Source organism: Vigna umbellata, chromosome 8 (assembly GCF_029865625.1).
Source record: "Vigna umbellata cultivar VRB3 chromosome 8, Vumbellata_1.0, whole genome shotgun sequence".
Lineage (NCBI taxonomy): Eukaryota > Viridiplantae > Streptophyta > Magnoliopsida > Fabales > Fabaceae > Vigna > Vigna umbellata.
The window spans coordinates 5,545,262-5,564,055 of record NC_142172.1 but is presented as its reverse complement, the minus strand read 5'-3'; the positions used below and the strand labels follow the sequence as shown (position 1 = coordinate 5,564,055).

General features: G+C 36.6%; 3 protein-coding genes across 3 annotated transcripts; 1 reads left to right on the top strand and 2 right to left on the bottom strand.

Annotated features, from left to right (window-relative positions):
- The first annotated feature begins 453 nt into the window (after positions 1-453).
- LOC124834481 (F-box/kelch-repeat protein At3g23880-like) lies at positions 454-1,584 on the top strand. Its single transcript, XM_047309181.2, has one exon. The coding sequence runs from the start codon at positions 454-456 to the stop codon at positions 1,582-1,584; it is 1,131 nt and encodes a 376-aa protein (XP_047165137.2).
- A 9,290-nt stretch (positions 1,585-10,874) lies between these two features.
- LOC124834482 (uncharacterized) lies at positions 10,875-12,329 on the bottom strand. Its single transcript, XM_047309182.2, has 2 exons — positions 12,108-12,329; positions 10,875-12,005 (listed from the first exon to the last, which is right to left on the bottom strand). The coding sequence occupies exons 1-2, from the start codon at positions 12,327-12,329 to the stop codon at positions 10,875-10,877; spliced, it is 1,353 nt and encodes a 450-aa protein (XP_047165138.2).
- A 1,944-nt stretch (positions 12,330-14,273) lies between these two features.
- LOC148193906 (putative ubiquitin conjugation factor E4) lies at positions 14,274-15,193 on the bottom strand. The gene is made up of 4 exons (XM_088096435.1): positions 15,080-15,193; positions 14,790-14,993; positions 14,615-14,710; positions 14,274-14,475 (listed from the first exon to the last, which is right to left on the bottom strand). Exons 1-4 carry the CDS (start codon positions 15,191-15,193, stop codon positions 14,317-14,319), a joined length of 573 nt encoding a protein of 190 aa, XP_087952561.1. The 3' UTR covers positions 14,274-14,316.
- Between the last annotated feature and the right edge of the window lie 3,601 nt (positions 15,194-18,794).

The following is an 18,794-nucleotide window of genomic DNA, read 5'->3' as shown; positions in this document are numbered from 1 at the left end:
GTTCTTAAATAATTTTAAATATTTATAACAACCAAATATATTTTGAATATTTTATATAAAACTGACAGATTTTTTTTTTCTTTTTTTATTTTTTCATTATAATAATGATAGTTTCTTATATTTATAACAACCAAATATATATCGAATATTTTATACAAAACTGAAAGATTTTTTTTTTCTCTTTTTATTTTTTCATTATAGTTATAGTTTCTTAAATAATTTTAAATATTTAAAAAAACAAAATATATTTTAAAGATATTAAATTATTTAAAAGATAATTAAAAAATATTATATTATAATAAAAAAATTAAAATAAAACCTAATTCAATTTCTATATAAAAACATTTAGAAAACACAATTTATAAGCAACAAATAACTGAATAGCTTATTCTTTATTAGTCTCTCTAGTAATTAACTCTCAAGAGAAACAATTACTAGGATTGTGGAAGGAAGATGGCGATAGCGAATTCTTCCACTAGAATACTCCGTGATCGTGATGACCTGATATTGGAAATTCTGTCACGGCTTCCTGTAGAGAGTCTCATGCGATTTAGGTGCGTTTCAAAGACATGGAATTCCATCATCCTCAATCCCGATTTGGTGAAATCGCATCTTAAAAAGTCCTCCAAAAACCCACAAATTCTCTTACTGGAGAAAAAGATAGAAGAGAGGCAATGTTTCTCTGCTGTTTTAAGCTCTTTACCTTGCTTAATCCAAAACCCTACTTCCTCTTCCGCCGGTCGTATCTTACGCTGCCCCAAACCCTATAAATATTTATTCGGTTCTTGCAACGGTTTGCTTTCCCTACATTGTTCTCTTTCCACGTATGAGTGTGAAGAGCACATGGTCTGCTTTTTGAACCCTGCCACCAAGACTTGCTCCTTACCATCACCAAGCTTGCGTCTCAATTACGGCATTGGTGTTCAATATGATATGAATTTTGGGTTTGGGTACGATGATTGGAGGGACAGTTACAAGGTGGTGGCAATGGTTTTGGATTGGAGTACACATCAAACGAGTGTGTGGGTTTACTGCATGGGTGACGTACATTGGAGACTTACTATAATGACCTCTCCGGCTTTTCTCACCATTGACAGTAATGGATACTTTCTGAATGGCACTGTTAACTGGTTAGGACATTCTTCTAAAGAATCGAAGCTACAAATATTTTCGTACGATCTAAAGAACGATACTAACAGATATTTGTCGGTGCCTGAACTCGTTCCTAAAGATTCTGAATTTAATTCTATGGGAATTTTGAATGATTGTCTTTGTGTTTCTTTTGATGAACGGAGGACAGTCTTTGTTGTATTGACATTGAAGGACATTGGAGACGACAGATCTTGGAGTCAGTTGATGAGTGTAAGTTATGAAACTCTGAATATCTCTCCTTATTACGATTACCTGCGGACTTTGTGCATGTGGGGTGATCTTCTCTTGCTCACATATTCACAGCTTTGGGATGATTACGATATCATCATTATCTTTAATTTGAAAGAGAATAAAGTAGAACGTACTCAAGCTTACTACAAGCACTCTCTCAGTCACATCTTCTCCTGTCACTATGTTCCAAGCTTGATTTGAGACATTATTTATGTTAAATTATGTTAGTGGTTTCAGAATTTTTTTTTCAAACATATTTTTGGTATTTCTTTAGTTTGATTTGTTTTATGATTGTTTTTTGTTTCTGCATTGGTTTTGACTGCAAAAACAATTAAACATTTATGTACATTGTCAAAATTGTTTCCAGTATCTGTGAACAAGGATCAAAATTGTCATGGTGTTTCTGTTTATCTGCACTTAGTAGTTCAAGCAGGGTTTTCTAGGTATTTTGTTTCAGTTTTTTGTTCCAATGATATACGTAATTTTCAAAATATTTCAGTTAACAATTATATCTTTTAAGAAATTGGTTAATAATTATATTATGAAGGATAAAATAAATACAAGAATTATGTAAATATTCTCTCTAAATATAAATATAAATTAATGTAAATAATTTTTTAAATAGATTTTATTTATTTTGTAAAGAATTTTTTTAATTAAAAATGATTAAATTTAAAAAGACCGTGAAATTAAAAAACAGATAAAAATTTAAAAAAAAAATCACTTAAATACAATAAAATCGATAAAATAATTATTTTAATTTGAAAATTTTTATTTAAAAAATAAATTTGAAAAAAAAGATGTAGAAAACAAAAAGGAATTTTAGTAATAAATGATATCAAGCCGAGTTTATAAATGATAATGGAAGTTTAGGCCGATTGATTACATTTATAAATGATAACACAGGATGAAAATAAGTATTGAAGTACTTTTTTAGTATAGTAAAACTATAGTTTACATTCTTAAATCATTTTTTATTTGTTAATTTTGTTTAACATCTCAATATTAATTTATCTTCACATTAAGGACACTATTAAAAATTAAAATTTTAAAAAAGAAAACAAAACACATGTAAAAACTATTAAAAACGAAAATTATAGTGATTAATTATAATTAAAATTAACGGAATTAAGTTTGTATTATAAGATTGTAGTTTTTATTTGTTATACTAAAATCAAAATTTATATATTATTCTTACTTTTATTAGCGAAAATACAGCTACCATACCATCTGTATGTTCAATTTTTAAATATCTATAATATTATAATAATAGATAATAATATTGTAATCAATAGATAGTGATAATCATAGAAATATATATTTATTTTGAGTAAAGTATAATATTTAATTGTATACTTATATTTTTGTAAAAGGATATATATTAATTTTGTTAAAAAGACATAATAAGTTTTTCAATAAGTTTCCTTAATTTTGTATAGAGTACATCATCCATAAATTCTATAATTTTAAAAAATTTGGTATAAAATATAATGTAATGTATAATACTATGTAATGTAGTACAAAATATTTAATAAATAATTATAATTTCACACATATGTAAGACAGTAAAATATTTGTTTCTTAAACTGTTTTATTATATTATTTTATATATTAATCCAAAAATTTTTTATTATAACCTGTCGTGCGTGTGTTTTTACATTTTTTAAATATTTATATTATAATATAAATTATTAATATTTGTAAATTGAGTAAGTTGATATATAATAAATTTATTTTTGTTAAAAAAATTAAATATATCTTTACATATATGATGTAAAACTGAATGTATTATTTTTAAAATTCTTTTTAATTGGAAAATCGAATAAGTATCGTTCTTAAATTTGTTTTAATTAGAAAATCAAATAAAAATTGATTTTCAGCATATCTTTCAACTTTGGTGTCATTTATTAGAAGTAAATATTTTTGTTAATATATATATATATATATATATATATATATATATATATATATTATATATATATATATATTATATATATAACAGAAATATTATGTAACAATTGAGTTTACGTAAAAATAATAAATAAAAATATTATTTATTTTTGAAGAAGTTTTTTTAATTTTTTATGGAAGACATCATAATTTATTGAATTTTAAAAATTTAAAAATTAAAATTGAATATTTAGATTTACTGAGACATTAATATAATATAGCACCATGATAATAAATAAAATAAAAAAAATAAAATAGTTTAAACCAAGGAAGGAACCACTTTCTCTATCTGAACAAGAAAAAACGAGAAGGAACAAAGGATGGAAGGTATACACTTACACTATCACTAAGAAGATGCCTCTGAATGACAGGACGATCAATCGTGGTCCTTGAAGAAGGCAAAATTACTGGATCCTTCATCAAAGTGTACTGCAATGCACAACATGTATGATGCGTCTGAATTAGCTTATCTTTCTATTCAAAGTACGAACAAATTTTTAGAGCTTCTGATATACAGAAAGCAATTTTTCCCAATAAAAACGAAAAGTAATCACGTATGTAGATGCTATCAAACTTTACACTTTGGCAAATCAATTATTCAATGAGTGATGGTCCGACCCGCCAAAAAAAGGAAAAACATGTTTAACAGACAGAAAGAAGTGGAAAACCCACTTGAATCGTGTTTCGGTATAAATGTTGGGGGATCGAGATAATAACCTGTCTTTGCTGCTTCTATACGTATGGTTGCTCCGTTCTCCTATTGCGACACCACCTTAGCTCCTTTTGTTCACCGAGAGGGGGAGGTACCTGCGAGGATACTCCGACGCTCAAGTCAGTGTGTGTTTAAGAACCTTAGTTCTTCAGAGATAAATAATATCTAATATATTTTCTTAGTATTTCCCATGTAGAAAAAACCAACCTTCATCCTTTACCTTGTCATTCTATTTATAAGCTAACAAATAATTTTATCTGGAAAACCGCTCAAAATATCCTAACCAATCCGTTCCCGAGATTTCGGTTGGTTGAAATATATAACTGCTCAAAATATCTTAACCAACGTGTTAATGAAATTTCGGTTGGTTTAAACATGCAACTGCTTGATCGTGGTTCCATATACTGGATCAGTGGGTTCCGATATTTATGGCGAGATCTTTGCAATCGCTATATTCGGTTATTTTGATTTGAGCTGGTTACTTTAACGGGAGTAACTATGTGAGCGCCTATTTATACTAGGAGCTCGTGACAAAACGATCGCTTGAGATCGCGCTTATTTCAAGACGATCGTTATTAGACGATCGCTTTTATTTCAAGACGATCGTCTAATGATGAATTTGTTTTCGGTCGATCACTTGAAGTTATGTTTGCTTCAAGACGATCACTTGGAACTGGGCTTGTTGTTAGACGCTCGCTTGAGATTTACCTTTGGTCAGTCGATCAGTTTGAGATTCGCATTTAATAGCTCTTGTTCCAAAACGATCGTTCTCTACCTCCATTACTTCTTCTTGCGGGCGCACTCAAGGGATTATACTATACATAATGCCCCCCGAGTCCGAGTTAACTATGGCGCGAGACGTAGGACGTGGTCAGTTAACTGTAGGACGGAGAGAGAAAAATGGATGTGGTATTGGAGTTGTTGCTACGCACCGTTTCGATATAGGGTTTTTTAGCGTTTCCCGCTTTTTGGGGAAGTTGAAAGTGCGTAAACGGAGCCGTTGGATTAAGATGATCTAACGGTGCGAGGTGAGTGACGGTCAGTTTGCCACCATTAAGGTGAAATGACATGCGAGTGTCCAACCGCCATCTCATCATTTTGCTATCCGTGACGATTCTTCTTCTATACTCTTCGTCTTTCTTCTGCTTTCTCAAGAAGTAACCAGGCTCTTCCGCGTTCATCACCTTTCTTTCTCTTTACGACAAAACCAGGTAACCCGAAAAATCCTTGCTTGTTTGTAGTTTGTATATTTTTTGCAATGGAAGAAAAGGGGCAGAGTGATAATATTAACATACCAGAGGCGTCCTCGGCTAGGGCTCCCCCTGAAATCGCCACTGTTGTTTTCGGCGAAAGGGCCTTTGTGTATGGCCAAGTACGCACTGAAGATTCGGAGGGGGCCTCATCGTCATCTTTGTCTGATAACGATTACGCATGGGCATCTCGGGAAGTGAGTGAGTATTCCAGCGTATTCAAAAATAAGATTGTATTAGCGGATTGGGTAGAAAATAGTTGTATTCTGAGATCTGTAGGATATAAATCTTGTATAAAAATGGTGGCATGTAGTGAGGACGAAAGGGTTTTTCATGGGAAAGAATCCGCTGCTGATGATTTTTTTTATTTCTATGGTCCGCTATTTTACGATTTGTATATCAGATTGCCACTGAGTGCGTTTCAGATGGATGTGTTGAGAACGCTAAATGTTGCTCCCTCGCAACTACATCCGAATGGGTGGGGTTATGTCCAAGCGTTCGGGACTTTGTGTCAAGCGGTAGGCATTAGGCCTACTGTTCCCTTGTTTCTTCACTTTTTTAGGTGTCGCCCAGTTGCCAAGAAAGGGTGGGTATCGCTGATTTCTGAGTCCGAGAATGCGCTGCTGGAGTTGTATGTTCAGTCGTATAGGGGATTCAAAAATCAATTCCTAAAAGTGTCTATTCTCGATTCTGGGCGATCGTTTTTCTTTGACGAGGGAGGTCGGTCGAAATTCCCCTTGTACTGGACTCAGAATCCATTGAAGTTCACTTCGTGGTCCGAGGACAAGATGACGATCGACGAGCTGGAAGCCCTTGGTCTGTTGATGTCATTACCGCACCCCCTTTCTTCTCGGCACCTAATAAATTGTCTTGAGTATGATGATTTTGGCGCTAGAGTGACCGGTATGTTTCCGTTGTTGACATTTTGTAGGTAGTGTTTACCTGTAGCTGACTGTTTTTGTTATTGATTGTTTGCTTGACAGAGATCATGGGTAGGAAAGGATCAGACCAAGATTGGTTTAAGGCTATCAAATCTGAGAGGAAAGCGGGGCAAACATCTGGTGCTGCTCGCCCTCAATCTTCAGGAGCTGCACGACCCTCTTCCCCTGCCGTGACGGTTGCTAGTCAGGAAGAGGTAATTATCATGGAGGAGCAGTCCTTCGTTAGGAAGAGGACACATCAAGCCGTTTCAAAGAAGGCTGAGCCTTCTAAAAAGGCGAAAGAAACGGGCGATGCAACTGCCCGATCGTTTCCACGGGGTATGTCGGACTCCGCTCTCAACCTCAGCCACAAGATCGACTTCAACTTGGATGAATCGGAGAAAAAGCTTGTTGAAAGCATGACCGAACAACAAATGGCTGATGACCTGTTGGAACTGTCGAGTCGAGCGGCCATGGCTGCATGGCATATGGCGTACGCGTCCGACAGGGGCGTGTTGAGAACCGAGCTCCAAAAGGTCAAAGATCAACTGAAGGAACTGTCGGCTACACATGCTGAGTGCGAGGAGCGACAAAGACAGTCCCAGCAGTTGATGTGTGAGGCTCAAACAGTGTTGAAAAACACTCAAAGGGCTGGTATCTGCTTACGGGAAGAGCGCGACCAACTACGGGTCGAGCGTGATCAGTTAAAGATGACTCTTGAGCAGTCATCAAGAACTGTGTCCACCCTCAACCAGCGCCATGACGAACTCCTTGCCGCGTCCGTAGCAGATAAAGAATTAATAGAGGAATTAAAAGAGGCGATCGTAGCGGAACATACCCGAGGATTTGAAAAGGCGTTGAGGCAAGTGTCTCTCCTGCGCCAGGTGAGCAATGAAGGACCAGATTTTGACGTGGACAAAGACGTTTATCAAGGTCAACTGGTACCTATCATGGAGATACCCGACGATGCCTCTCCTGAGAATGAGCAGGTCATAGAGCCGACAGCCGCTGAACAACCTGTGGAGCAAGCGACTGAAGATGTTGCGGATAATTAGATTTTAAGCTTGTACCTTAATCGCAGCATTGGGTTGTAATGTGCTTGAATATCAAACTCTTTTATTTGACCTATTTGTATAACTTTGACTTATTACATATGCTTTGGCATTCTTGGACATATGACGGTGTATATGCTTTTGCTTTAACGCACGGACTGTGTGAACGTTTAGCTTTAAGTGTCTGGGTGTTCTTAGGCGAACATCGACCAGAGGGATTGGATCCCTTTGTGTAGCGTATTTGGGTGTTCAAGGGTGAACATCTACCAAAGGGAGTGTGTCCCTATATGCTAAAGTGTTGGGTGCGCGGTGGCGAACATCTTCCAAACCTCGACGCTTGCCGAGTTCAATACGACATGGATTCAAAGAAATAACATGTTCATTAATTTTGAATAACAATGACGGAAACTGAAATGCAATAGTTCTAGTCACGTAATTAAATAACACATTAACTGAAATAATTTTTTAAATGAGTGGCGTTCCAAGTGTTGGGGATGATAGTTTCGTCGAGGAGTTCCAGCTTATAGGCTCCGTTCATTAGATTTTCTGTGATGCGGAAGGGTCCTTCCCACTTGTCTGCCAGCTTACCATGCATCCGGTTTCGTCTGGCCTCTCCCTTTTTCCGCCACACGAGGTCGCCCTCCTCGAAGGACCTAGACTTGATCTTGGTGTTGTAACGTCGAGACAGTAGCCTTTCTTGTGCGGCTGCCCGAATCATGGCGACTTCTCGTCGTTCTCCCAGCATGTCAAGGTTCATTCGCAACTGATCGTCATTAAGAGCCATGTCAGTAAGGTCACGCCTTAAAGTGGGTTCTCCTAGTTCCACTGGGAGCATGGCATCCGTGCCATACGTCAGATTGAATGGCGTGTCTCCTGTCGATCCGTGAGGGGTGCATCTGTACGCCCATAACACTTCTGGTAGCTCGTCCACCCACAATCCTTTAGCGCCGCCAAGGCGTTTCTTCAACTCATTGAGTATAGCTTTGTTGGCCGCTTCCGCTTGTCCATTGGTTTGGGGGTGCTCGACGGAACTAGTGACGTGTCGGATGCCCAGGTCGCGCAGGAACTTATCTAACTTTTTATCAACAAATTGTCTGCCGTTATCGGTGATGATTTTTTGAGGTAGGCCGAATCGACATACCAAGTGCCAGATGAACTTCTGTACCCGCTGGGCGCTGATGATGGAGAGGGGTTCAGCCTCTATCCATTTGGTGAAATAGTCAACGGCCACTATGAGGAATTTATTTTGAGCTTTGGCGATCGGCAATGGTCCGACTATGTCTATTCCCCACTGAGCAAATGGCCAAGGTGAGACGACGTAATGCAATTCCTCAGAAGGGATGCGGATGTTGTTACCATGAGCTTGACACGACAGACATTTTTTGACGAACGCTTCACAGTCGCTGTCGATAGTTGGCCAATAATAACCTGCTCGAAGTATGCATGCGCGTAGCGTGCGTTTTCCAGAATGGAACCCGCATATTCCTGTGTGCAGTTCGCGCAGAATATAATCGATTTCCTCGGTAGATACACATTTTAACAAAGGAGTAGAGTGGCCACGACGATATAGGTTATCGCCTATATGTAAGTAGCGAGCGATCCGTTTAGAGTCGCCCGCTGTGATTTGTTCCCCGAGCTCCTGTTTCCTCATCAAATCGCTCACCTCTTGTCTCCAATCAGCTTTGGGTGTGGTCAAATCGATTGTTAGAGTTTCCACAACGGGTTGGTCGTGTACCGACCTAATGACGGACGCTAGCTGCGTTTTTTCCTTTGCATGTGTTAATTTTGACAAAAGATCTGCTCTTGAATTTTGCTCCCTTGGGATATGGACAATGCAAACCTATGTAAAATCTTTGAGGAGGGCGGTTGCTTTGTGGAAGTAACGCAGCAGCTGATTGTCTTTGACCTGGTAGGTTCCGTTCATGTGTCCGACTACCAGCTGAGAATCCATCCTGCATTCTACAGCTGGGACTGCTAATTCTCTGGCCAGGGTTAGGCCAGCGATTAAGGCTTCATACTCGGCCTGGTTGTTGCTGGTTTGAAACCGGAAAGTGATGGCTTGTTCAATGATGAAACCGTTGGGCCCTTCAAGTACTACGCCCGCCCCGCCCCCTTTCTTGTCCGACGATCCATCTACATTAAGGAGCCATGTGGGCTCAGGGTCGTCCGGGATGGGGGTCAGGTCGACCACAAAATCCGCCAAGTGTTGCCCTTTGACGGATCCTCGGGGTTCAAATCGTAACCCGAATTCAGATAACTCTATCGACCATGACACCATTCTTACAGCTAGATCGGGTTTTCTGAGGATTTTAGCTATGGGGTGGTTGGTTCGAACGACCACCTGATGGCTCTGGAAGTATGGCCGAAGTCGACGCGAGGCTGTAAGTAAAGCCAAAACTACCTTTTCGATCTGTGAGTATCGCTCCTCTGCCCCCTACAATGTCCGGCTGATGAAATATATCAGCTTAAGGGTGGGGGCTTCTTGAGTCAAAGCGGCACTTACGGCATGATGAGACACCGCAATGTATAACTGTAAGTCGAACTGATCGGTTGGTCGCGCCATGATTGGAGGATGGGTGAGGATGTGTTTAACCGCCCCGAACGCTTTGTCGCAATCTTCGTTCCAAGGCTGAGTGACGCCCTTCTTCATATTTCTTAGAATTGGTTTGATGTGCTCAGCAAGCTTTGGGATGAAACGAGATAAAGCAGTCACTCGACCCACGAGCCTTTGTACCTCTTTAAGGTTTTTCGGATTTGGCATTTCCAGTATGGCTTTGCACTTATCCGGGTTGGCTTCGATACCCCTGCGAGTGAGCATAAACCCTAGAAACTTTCCAGCGGGCACCCCAAAAGTACATTTGGATGGATTCAGCCGCATGTTGTACTGACGCACCTGAAGAAACACTTCCGCTAGATCTTCCAGATGCTGGTCCATAGATCGGCTACGGATGACCATGTCGTCCACGTAGACGTCCATACACTTTCCAATTTGATGATGAAAGATTTTGTCCATGAGGCGCTGGTAAGTAACTCCTGCATTCTTCAGACCGAAAGGCATCACCTCATAGCAATAATTTGCACGTTCGGTTATGAAAGCTGTTTTGCCTTGGTCAGGCCGGTACATGGGTATTTGGTTATACCCCGAATAAGCATCGAGGAAACTCAACACTGTATGGCCGGAAGCTCCATCCACCAACCGGTCAATGCTAGGAAGCGGGTATGAGTCCTTTGGGCAGGCTTTATTCAAGTCTGTGAAATCGACACACATTCGCCACTGTCCATTTGGTTTTTTAACCATAACCACGTTGGATAATCACGTCGTGTATGTCGCTTCCCTAATGAAGCGAGCGTCCAACAATTTGCCGACCTCTGCTTGTACGGCCTCCCGCTTCTCTTCTCCGAGCCTCCTTCTTTTTTGAGCGACCGGGCGCGCTTCTTTAAAAATTGACAATTTATGTGTCATTATTTCTGGGTGGATGCCAGGCATATCTGCCGCTGCCCATGCGAACAGGTCAGCATTGGATTTTAGTACTCTGGTCAGTTTGCGTTCGTCGTTAGATTCCATACCAGCTCCAATACATGTAGCTTGCGAGGAATCTATTCCTAGCTAATAGGCCTTAACGTCGCCCTGCGGGTGCAGACGTTCGTCCAAGTCGGTTCTTGGATCTAATTCAATAGCAGCTGTTTCGGCTCCTCTTGTTTTCCTGGGTGGTATGAAAGGAGTGACTTTTAGCCCGGCCACATAACATTGTCTGGCTGTTCGTTGATCAGCTCTCACCGTACATATGGATCCTTCTTTTGTAGGGAATTTCATGGCCAAATGCGGCGTGGAAACTATAGCTCCAAACTCATTTAGACAAGGTCGTCCTAACAAAGCATTATATGAAGCGTTCGCCTCCACTAGCAAGAATCTGACTCTTAATTCTTTCGCCACGTCACCTGCCCCTAGTCGAGTTCGAAGGTCGAGATATCCTCGTGTGTCCACTCTTTCACCTGCAAAGCCTACGATTTGCTCGTTGAATGGGGCTATTAAATCTTCGGACAAATCCATTTTCAGGAAGGTTGCCCAGTATAGAATATTGACTGAGCTACCTTGATCTACAAGCACTTTTGTCACCTCATATCGGGCTATCTCAGCCGTGATGACCATGGGGTCGTCCTGCTCCGAATCGGGCGCGTGAAAATCTGCATCGGTAAAAGTAATGCTGGGAAATGATCGGGGTTGTCTGCCCACCATGTGCACCGATTTTAGGCTTCTTAGGTGTCTCTTTCGAGCCGATGCCGACGCTCCCCCTCCTGCAAAGCCTCCGGATATGGTGTCAATTCGTCCCCGAATGGTCCTTTCTCGTTGTGGTTGTCTGGAACGACTCCGCGATCGTCGCCTGGATTCTTCCTCCCTACGCGACGATCGTTCCGGACTTGGACGAGCGCTTTCTCTTCTTCGGGGAGTTGGGGCTCGGGACGCCCTGTCCTTTACGTACTCCTGCAAATATCCTGCCCAGATGAGTCTTTCTATTTCCTCTTTCACCATATGACACTCCTCGGTATCATGGCCCTGGTTTACGTGAAGCCTGCAAGTTTTGCTTTCGTCAGCGTTTTTTGGAGTGGCTTTTCGTCGCACGGTAAGCAACTCGGCCTGTAGAGCTTCTTCTAACACTTTGGCCCTGGGGGCATTTAGTGTGGTGTAGCGGTCATACTTGGACGTCCACCCCGCCTCCTTGCGAGGAGGTCCACCAACCTTATAATCACCTAACGGTCGTTTGGTTTCTCTCTTGGATCCATTGCCAGGATTTTCTTATTGCTGTTTTTTCCTTGAGTTTCTGATATCCTCATTGCGTACGAATTTAGCTATCGTTTCTTGGAGCTCTTCGATAGACTTTGGAGGATCGGCATATAGTTGTTCGGCAAAGTAGCCTGGCCTCAGACATGAAGGTAGGTTGCTTATTATAAATGTGTGACTAACATCTTTCACACGCCTAGCTGCTTCGTTGTATCTCAACATGAAAGCCCTCAAGGTTTCATCTTTCTCTTGTTTAGTGTTTACCAGTTCTGCGGGGGTCATGTCTTGTCACCTGTTAGCGGCATACTGTTTGCGGAAAAGGGTTTTCACGGTAGCGAAGCAGTCAATCGAGTTTGGCGGAAGGGTGTGATACCATTCCAATGCTTCATCCTTGAGAGATAGCGAAAAAGCTCTGCATATTACAGGGTCGTTGTCTGTGTAGAATGCCATAGCACCTATAAAGTTTCGGAGATGGTTGTCAGGATCCGCGGAACCGTCATATCTGTCCAATGACGGCGGAGGCTTCTCCGGCATGTTGGTCTGCAAGATTGCCTCTGTAAAGGGCAGGAGGTTGGAGAGGCGTAGGGAAGCGGGTCCTTTTTTCCCTCCTGCACCCAATTCGGATGGCCCTCCATGATGGCTTCCCTCGTTGTCGTCCTGCCTGTTCGAGGTTGATGCTTCTGGTGGGGGTCGCTGCATCCTCAAGGCCGCGAGTTCCTCCGCTTGCCTGCGTTGAACCTCTTGCTGTTCCCGTATAACTTTGGCCTGCTCCTCTACTTGCGTTTGCAGCTGCCTAATCAATTCTAGAGTGCTGTTGTCTTCCATAGCTCCGGTGGTATTCTTTGGGTATACTAAATCTCGGGCCCCACGGTGGGCGCCAAATGTTTCGGTATAAATGTTGGGGGATCGAGATAATAACCTGTCTTTGCTGCTTCTATACGTATGGTTGCTCCGTTCTCCTATTGCGACACCACCTTAGCTCCTTTTGTTCACCGAGAGGGGGAGGTACCTGCGAGGATACTCCGACGCTCAAGTCAGTGTGTGTTTAAGAACCTTAGTTCTTCAGAGATAAATAATATCTAATATATTTTCTTAGTATTTCCCATGTAGAAAAAACCAACCTTCATCCTTTACCTTGTCATTCTATTTATAAGCTAACAAATAATTTTACCTGGAAAACCGCTCAAAATATCCTAACCAATCCGTTCCCGAGATTTCGGTTGGTTGAAATATATAACTGCTCAAAATATCTTAACCAACGTGTTAATGAAATTTCGGTTGGTTTAAACATGCAACTGCTTGATCGTGGTTCCACATACTGGATCAGTGGGTTCCGATATTTATGGCGAGATCTTTGCAATCGCTATATTCGGTTATTTTGATTTGAGCTGGTTACTTTAACGGGAGTAACTATGTGAGCGCCTATTTATACTAGGAGCTCGTGACAAAACGATCGCTTGAGATCGCGCTTATTTCAAGACGATCGTTATTAGACGATCGCTTTTATTTCAAGACGATCGTCTAATGATGAATTTGTTTTCGGTCGATCACTTGAAGTTATGTTTGCTTCAAGACGATCACTTGGAACTGGGCTTGTTGTTAGACGCTCGCTTGAGATTTGCCTTTGGTCAGTCGATCAGTTTGAGATTCGCATTTAATAGCTCTTGTTCCAAAACGATCGTTCTCTACCTCCATTACTTCTTCTTGCGGGCGCACTCAAGGGATTATACTATACAAATCGGATCAAGGAATTCCTCCGGTATTTCTCCTAGAATAGCTTCAGCATCCATGGCCTCCGAAGCAGCAACTTTAGCTTTAGCACCAAGTTGAATAAATTCCTGTATAATTCCTGTATTGTTGAAGGACCAAAGAATAACATTTGCATCCTTAGAGAACCAAAATGATTGTTGAGTTGTGAAGAATGGGAACATATTGGGCCAAGCTTAAGCTGCTATGCATCTTAAGAGAACTCCTAACCACTGTCATATTAAGAACCAAATCTCCACAAAAGCCTAAGCTGTGGAGTAGGGCAAGAGAACGATGTCATATCTCCAAGTCATTTAAGCGGGCTTTCAACATCACCAGCACAAAAGTCAAAACTGTATCATTGGTCGTCCAAAATTGAAGTTATTCAAATTTCTCAGAGTAATGAAGATGTAAATATAACACTTTTAGAATCAATCCTACTACAAGAATGTTAGACTAAGCCTACAGATTACAGAGGATAGCATAGCATCCTTCCTGTCATAATTACTCACCACTAAAAAACTCATTCAAATGTTTTTGAAATATAATTGATGCCAACCTGTTTTAGTAAATGCTTTGGACGAAATTCATATTTCTCAGGATCCTTCAGACTAAGTGATTTTCTTTGCGGACCAACCAATTGCAGCAGGAAGTAATTGAGCATGCTAGCCACTCTCTCAACCTTGAAAAGGTGGGAAAATAAGATTAAACTTGCCATTAGAAGATGAAAATTTTAAAGGAACATCATAGTTAGGCCACAAACTATTTTATGAGATGATGAGATTCATAACCAGCCATGGTTCGAAAGAGAGAAAAAATACCATCTCAGGAAGTAGGAACGGAGCAGTAATCTGTTCTGAAGTAAATGCAAGCATGCTCACATCTTCGTTTGCCAACTTCATATCTATTCGAATAATCTATAAAAGTATCCAGCATTAAAATGATTAGATAAACAAGGAATAAAAAATTATATATTTAAACAAAAAGTCAACAGACATTTTCTTGAGAATGGAATAACCGGGTCCTCTCCTGCCTCTCTTGAACTGGTCGTTGCTCCCACTCAACCGTATCAGACATCTCAGCCTCCAATTCTTTTAGCTCAAGAATTTTTTTCAAACTTTCATCCAGAAGATAAATACTATCATTGATCAGAAAGTTCAAGAAATTCAGATAGACACCCTTTTCCTCCTCCTTAGCAATCTGGAAGAAAATTAGTTCCAGAACAAACTAGATAAGTTGAGCATGGTGTAAGACATAAAAATATTTAAATATCTTTCATTAGTTACCTGTCTCCAAGCATTTCGATGACTAGGGACTTGCCACAGGTATTCGAGGAGTTCCGCAATATTGTGGCGGATATTAAACTTGTCATAGAACTGTAACGGACAAGTGACAACCATAATAATCAGCACGGTCTTGTATTAAACCACCCCAAAAGGATAATGATTAAATACTGAAACCCATGATTTTTAACACATATATCAGATATCAAAATATTAATAATATAGGAAATATTAATAGGGTTAGGCATGATTAACTAAATTATACTAAACTATGGATTATCTATACTATTTTGCACTATAAAAACTAAACTACTTTTTATAAAAACTGAACTATACTTATTTGCAGTTCAGTTTAAAAAATCTGAACTTCTTTTATTAACAGTTTAGTTAACTACTTCAAACTATATACTTTATTTTACTTTTGCTTGTTTAATTGTTTTGCTCTTCTTCTGTTTTCAGCAACACAAACATAAGAAATAAAAGCACGGGTATATATATATATATATATATATATATATATATATATATATATATATATATATATATATATATATATATATAAAGAAGTGATATAGATAAATAAATAAATGTTTTTTTTCAAGTCTCTTAAAAAGTTAACTATTATTATAATAATTATTAAAATAAAATGATATTAATAATTTATACTAAAATAATTATATATTTAAAAAAAACTAAATTTTATTATATTGTAATTATATGTCAAAAACTGGTAATTATTTTTATAACTTAATAAAATTAACTATAATTGTAAAAATAAAAAGATAAAAGTACTTATATATGTAAATAATTATAAAATATAATATTATATATATATATATATATATATATATATGAGAATTCAGAAAAAGGTGAGAAGAGAAGAAAGATGAGAACTTTTATATTAAACTAGATAATTGTCAAAATAAAAATATTTCGAATAACGCAAAACAGAGATAAACAGAGATATTTTTTAGAGATTAAGTTTTTAATCTATATAAAATAATATATAAACAAATTTATATTATTAAATTAAACTATATTTAATATGAGAATCAAATTTTAGACATTTTATATCTTTAAATTAATAATAAATAGTAATGATAAATAGTTATAGTTATTAATTTAATTTTAATAATATGATAAAATAGTACCTATAATATTTCATTAATTTTTTTAAATTTTTTATTATAATTATTTACTAATTCTAATTATATAGATTTATAATATAATTTTTTTTAAATGCTGTGATGTTATTGAATATTAATTTATTTGTTTGTCATTATTAAAAAAAATTAAATTGAACTAATTATTTTAACTCTATCGATGATTAGCCATTGACAGTTGTACTAGTGCAAAATCACATTTATTTATTAGAAAGCATAACGAATGAGATAGTGAAGGGAAGAGGTTGCAGGCATAACTATGCTTCCTTTAAGTTTAAAATAGTACAGTACAGTTTAAAAGAAAAAAAAAAGTAGTTTAGTTCAGTTTAATTGAACTTATTTTTAGTTCAATTCAATTTAAACAAATTAATTTTTGGTTTAATATAGTTTTTAAGAGTATAATGCAGTACAATTCATTTTGCCCACCCTTAAATATTAACAGGGGCATAATATTAATCGTATAAAAAATTGGTGCAGTTTGAAATACAGCTCAGAAGTTCCTCTCACTGGCTAATCAATCACATGCATAGGATTTCAACGAAACATTATTATTTATCCATCTTAAGTCATCATAAAGTAAAAACAAAAACACTAACATAGTCCCCATTTTGACAATCAAGCTTAAGTTTCAACACAATCAAGAAGAGAGGTGAGATTTCCAAACAACTTGACTTTATTCTCTTTAACTTAATCTAGAAATTGAAAGCATTAGGGGAAAAATAGGTTGACCATGCGACCAATAGTCTTAAAATGCAGACTAACCTGTGTGTGAGAACCAGTGAACTCAATGTCAACATAAAGTTTAAGAAGATTCCTCACAAGATAATAATACAGTATTATTTTGTTAAGATAATATTGTTAAAACTTATCAGTATTATTTTGAAGTATAAAGTTCTATCATAAATTTATTCTTAAGAAACATTAAAAAATTTGAAAGAAAAAAAATATTCAAATTATCTCTAATCTTAAATCATAAATTGTATAAAATGATGGAACGAAATAATATCAATAATGCATGATAATAATTTAAAGTATCCATTAAAAAAAAGTAATAATACAGCAAGAACAAAGTTAGGGAAAAGAAAATGAGTGTACAAGAACAAAATTTTAGATAAGTTTAATTTAGCATAATTGTGATTATTATTTTCTAAGTGACTATGCTTTTATTTTAACCCTTTTTTATCTAATCTTTTTTCTATATTAATATTTTCTAAACTAAAATAACTATTTATAAAAAAAAGTATCTACAAAATAAATAAAAATTGTCTTTTATTGTAAAAATTATTTATATTTACTTTTATAATTATAATTTTATAATATCATAATATATTTGAATTTTTCAAATTAGTAAAAAAACAATCATTTAAATTATTTTTATTTTTGTTCTAAGTATGAAAAATTTTGTTATTGGATTAAAGGGAGCTTCTTCTTATACATTCATGTTTTCTTCATGACCCTCAACTTTTGTTATCCTTCCCATTTTGTCTCTTTAAATTATGTAAATTGAATTTTGAAATTCAATATTGTTCTTCAATAACGTTAACCTGATTTGGTAAACCGAGGTATTAGTGAATCGAAATATAAAATTTAGTGTTTGTTTTTTGGTGGTGTAATCATTGGACTTTAGAATCAATTGTGTATTTGGAAAAGGTAATTGGATTGTAAAATTTAGTGACCAATATCATATATAGAGATACACATTGGATTCTAAATTTTGGTGACTACATCACCAACAAACACATACTTGATTCTATATTTCGGTCCACTAATATCTTCTACCACAAAAATCCTGTTAACAATACCATATTTAGAAAATAATACCAGATTTCAAAATTTTGTTAACATTAAATGAATATTAAATTATGTATTCCGGTTAACAATAATTTGTATGTTAATGAACAAAAATAATTTCAAAATCTGAAACACTTTCAAGCAACACGAGTTCCAAATACCAGGCCAAGAAAAGAAGAACAAAGAAGATAAAGAAATTCTGAAAGAACTTATGTAATTTTTATATGTTTGCAACATCATTTACTAATAAGGTTATAAAAGTATGTCTAAAGGCATATGCATGTTCAGTGAGTTATATTTTTTTTTAATTTTTGTAAAAACAATATGTTTGTATTTTGGATTCCACAGTTAATACAAAGTTATATATATATATATATATATATATATATATATATATATATATATATATATATATATATATATATAAATAAAAATTGTTTGTATCGTGGATCAATTTTACAAATACGTTTAATTTATTGAATTGTCTTATGTGAATATCAATCAAAAATTCATGTATTGGTTTCTAGCGATTGTATTTTTGTGTTTTTAGATTAAAATGGAATTGTGTAAATGGAGAAAAAAAGTAGTGTGAAGTAGAATGGTGAAGATGAAGATGATTAAAGTGAAAGTTGTTAGAAATATAAAGAGAAAAAAATATATATGCATGAAAATATAAATTGATAAAATAAATGAATGAAAGTTAGAAAAATTATTGACCCAGTTTGAAATTAAGTGAATAGGTTGTTTCTGAATTATTTTAAAAC

What these genes read in the sequence shown, in the direction of transcription:
- LOC124834481 (XM_047309181.2), top strand. Translation starts at nt 454, where the DNA reads ATGGCGATAGCGAATTCTTCCACTAGAATACTCCGTGATCGTGATGAC.
- LOC148193906 (XM_088096435.1), bottom strand. Translation starts at nt 15,193, where the DNA reads ATGGTTGTCACTTGTCCGTTACAGTTCTATGACAAGTTTAATATCCGC. An exon ending in ATCGAAATGCTTGGAGACAG is followed by an intron (nt 14,994 to 15,079) that starts GTAACTAATGAA and finishes ATTTTCTTCCAG; the next exon opens with ATTGCTAAGGAGGAGGAAAA. An exon ending in TATTCCATTCTCAAGAAAAT is followed by an intron (nt 14,711 to 14,789) that starts GTCTGTTGACTT and finishes ATACTTTTATAG; the next exon opens with ATTATTCGAATAGATATGAA.
- LOC124834482 (XM_047309182.2), bottom strand. Translation starts at nt 12,329, where the DNA reads ATGACCCCCGCAGAACTGGTAAACACTAAACAAGAGAAAGATGAAACC. An exon ending in AAGAAACGATAGCTAAATTC is followed by an intron (nt 12,006 to 12,107) that starts GTACGCAATGAG and finishes GGTGATTATAAG; the next exon opens with GTTGGTGGACCTCCTCGCAA.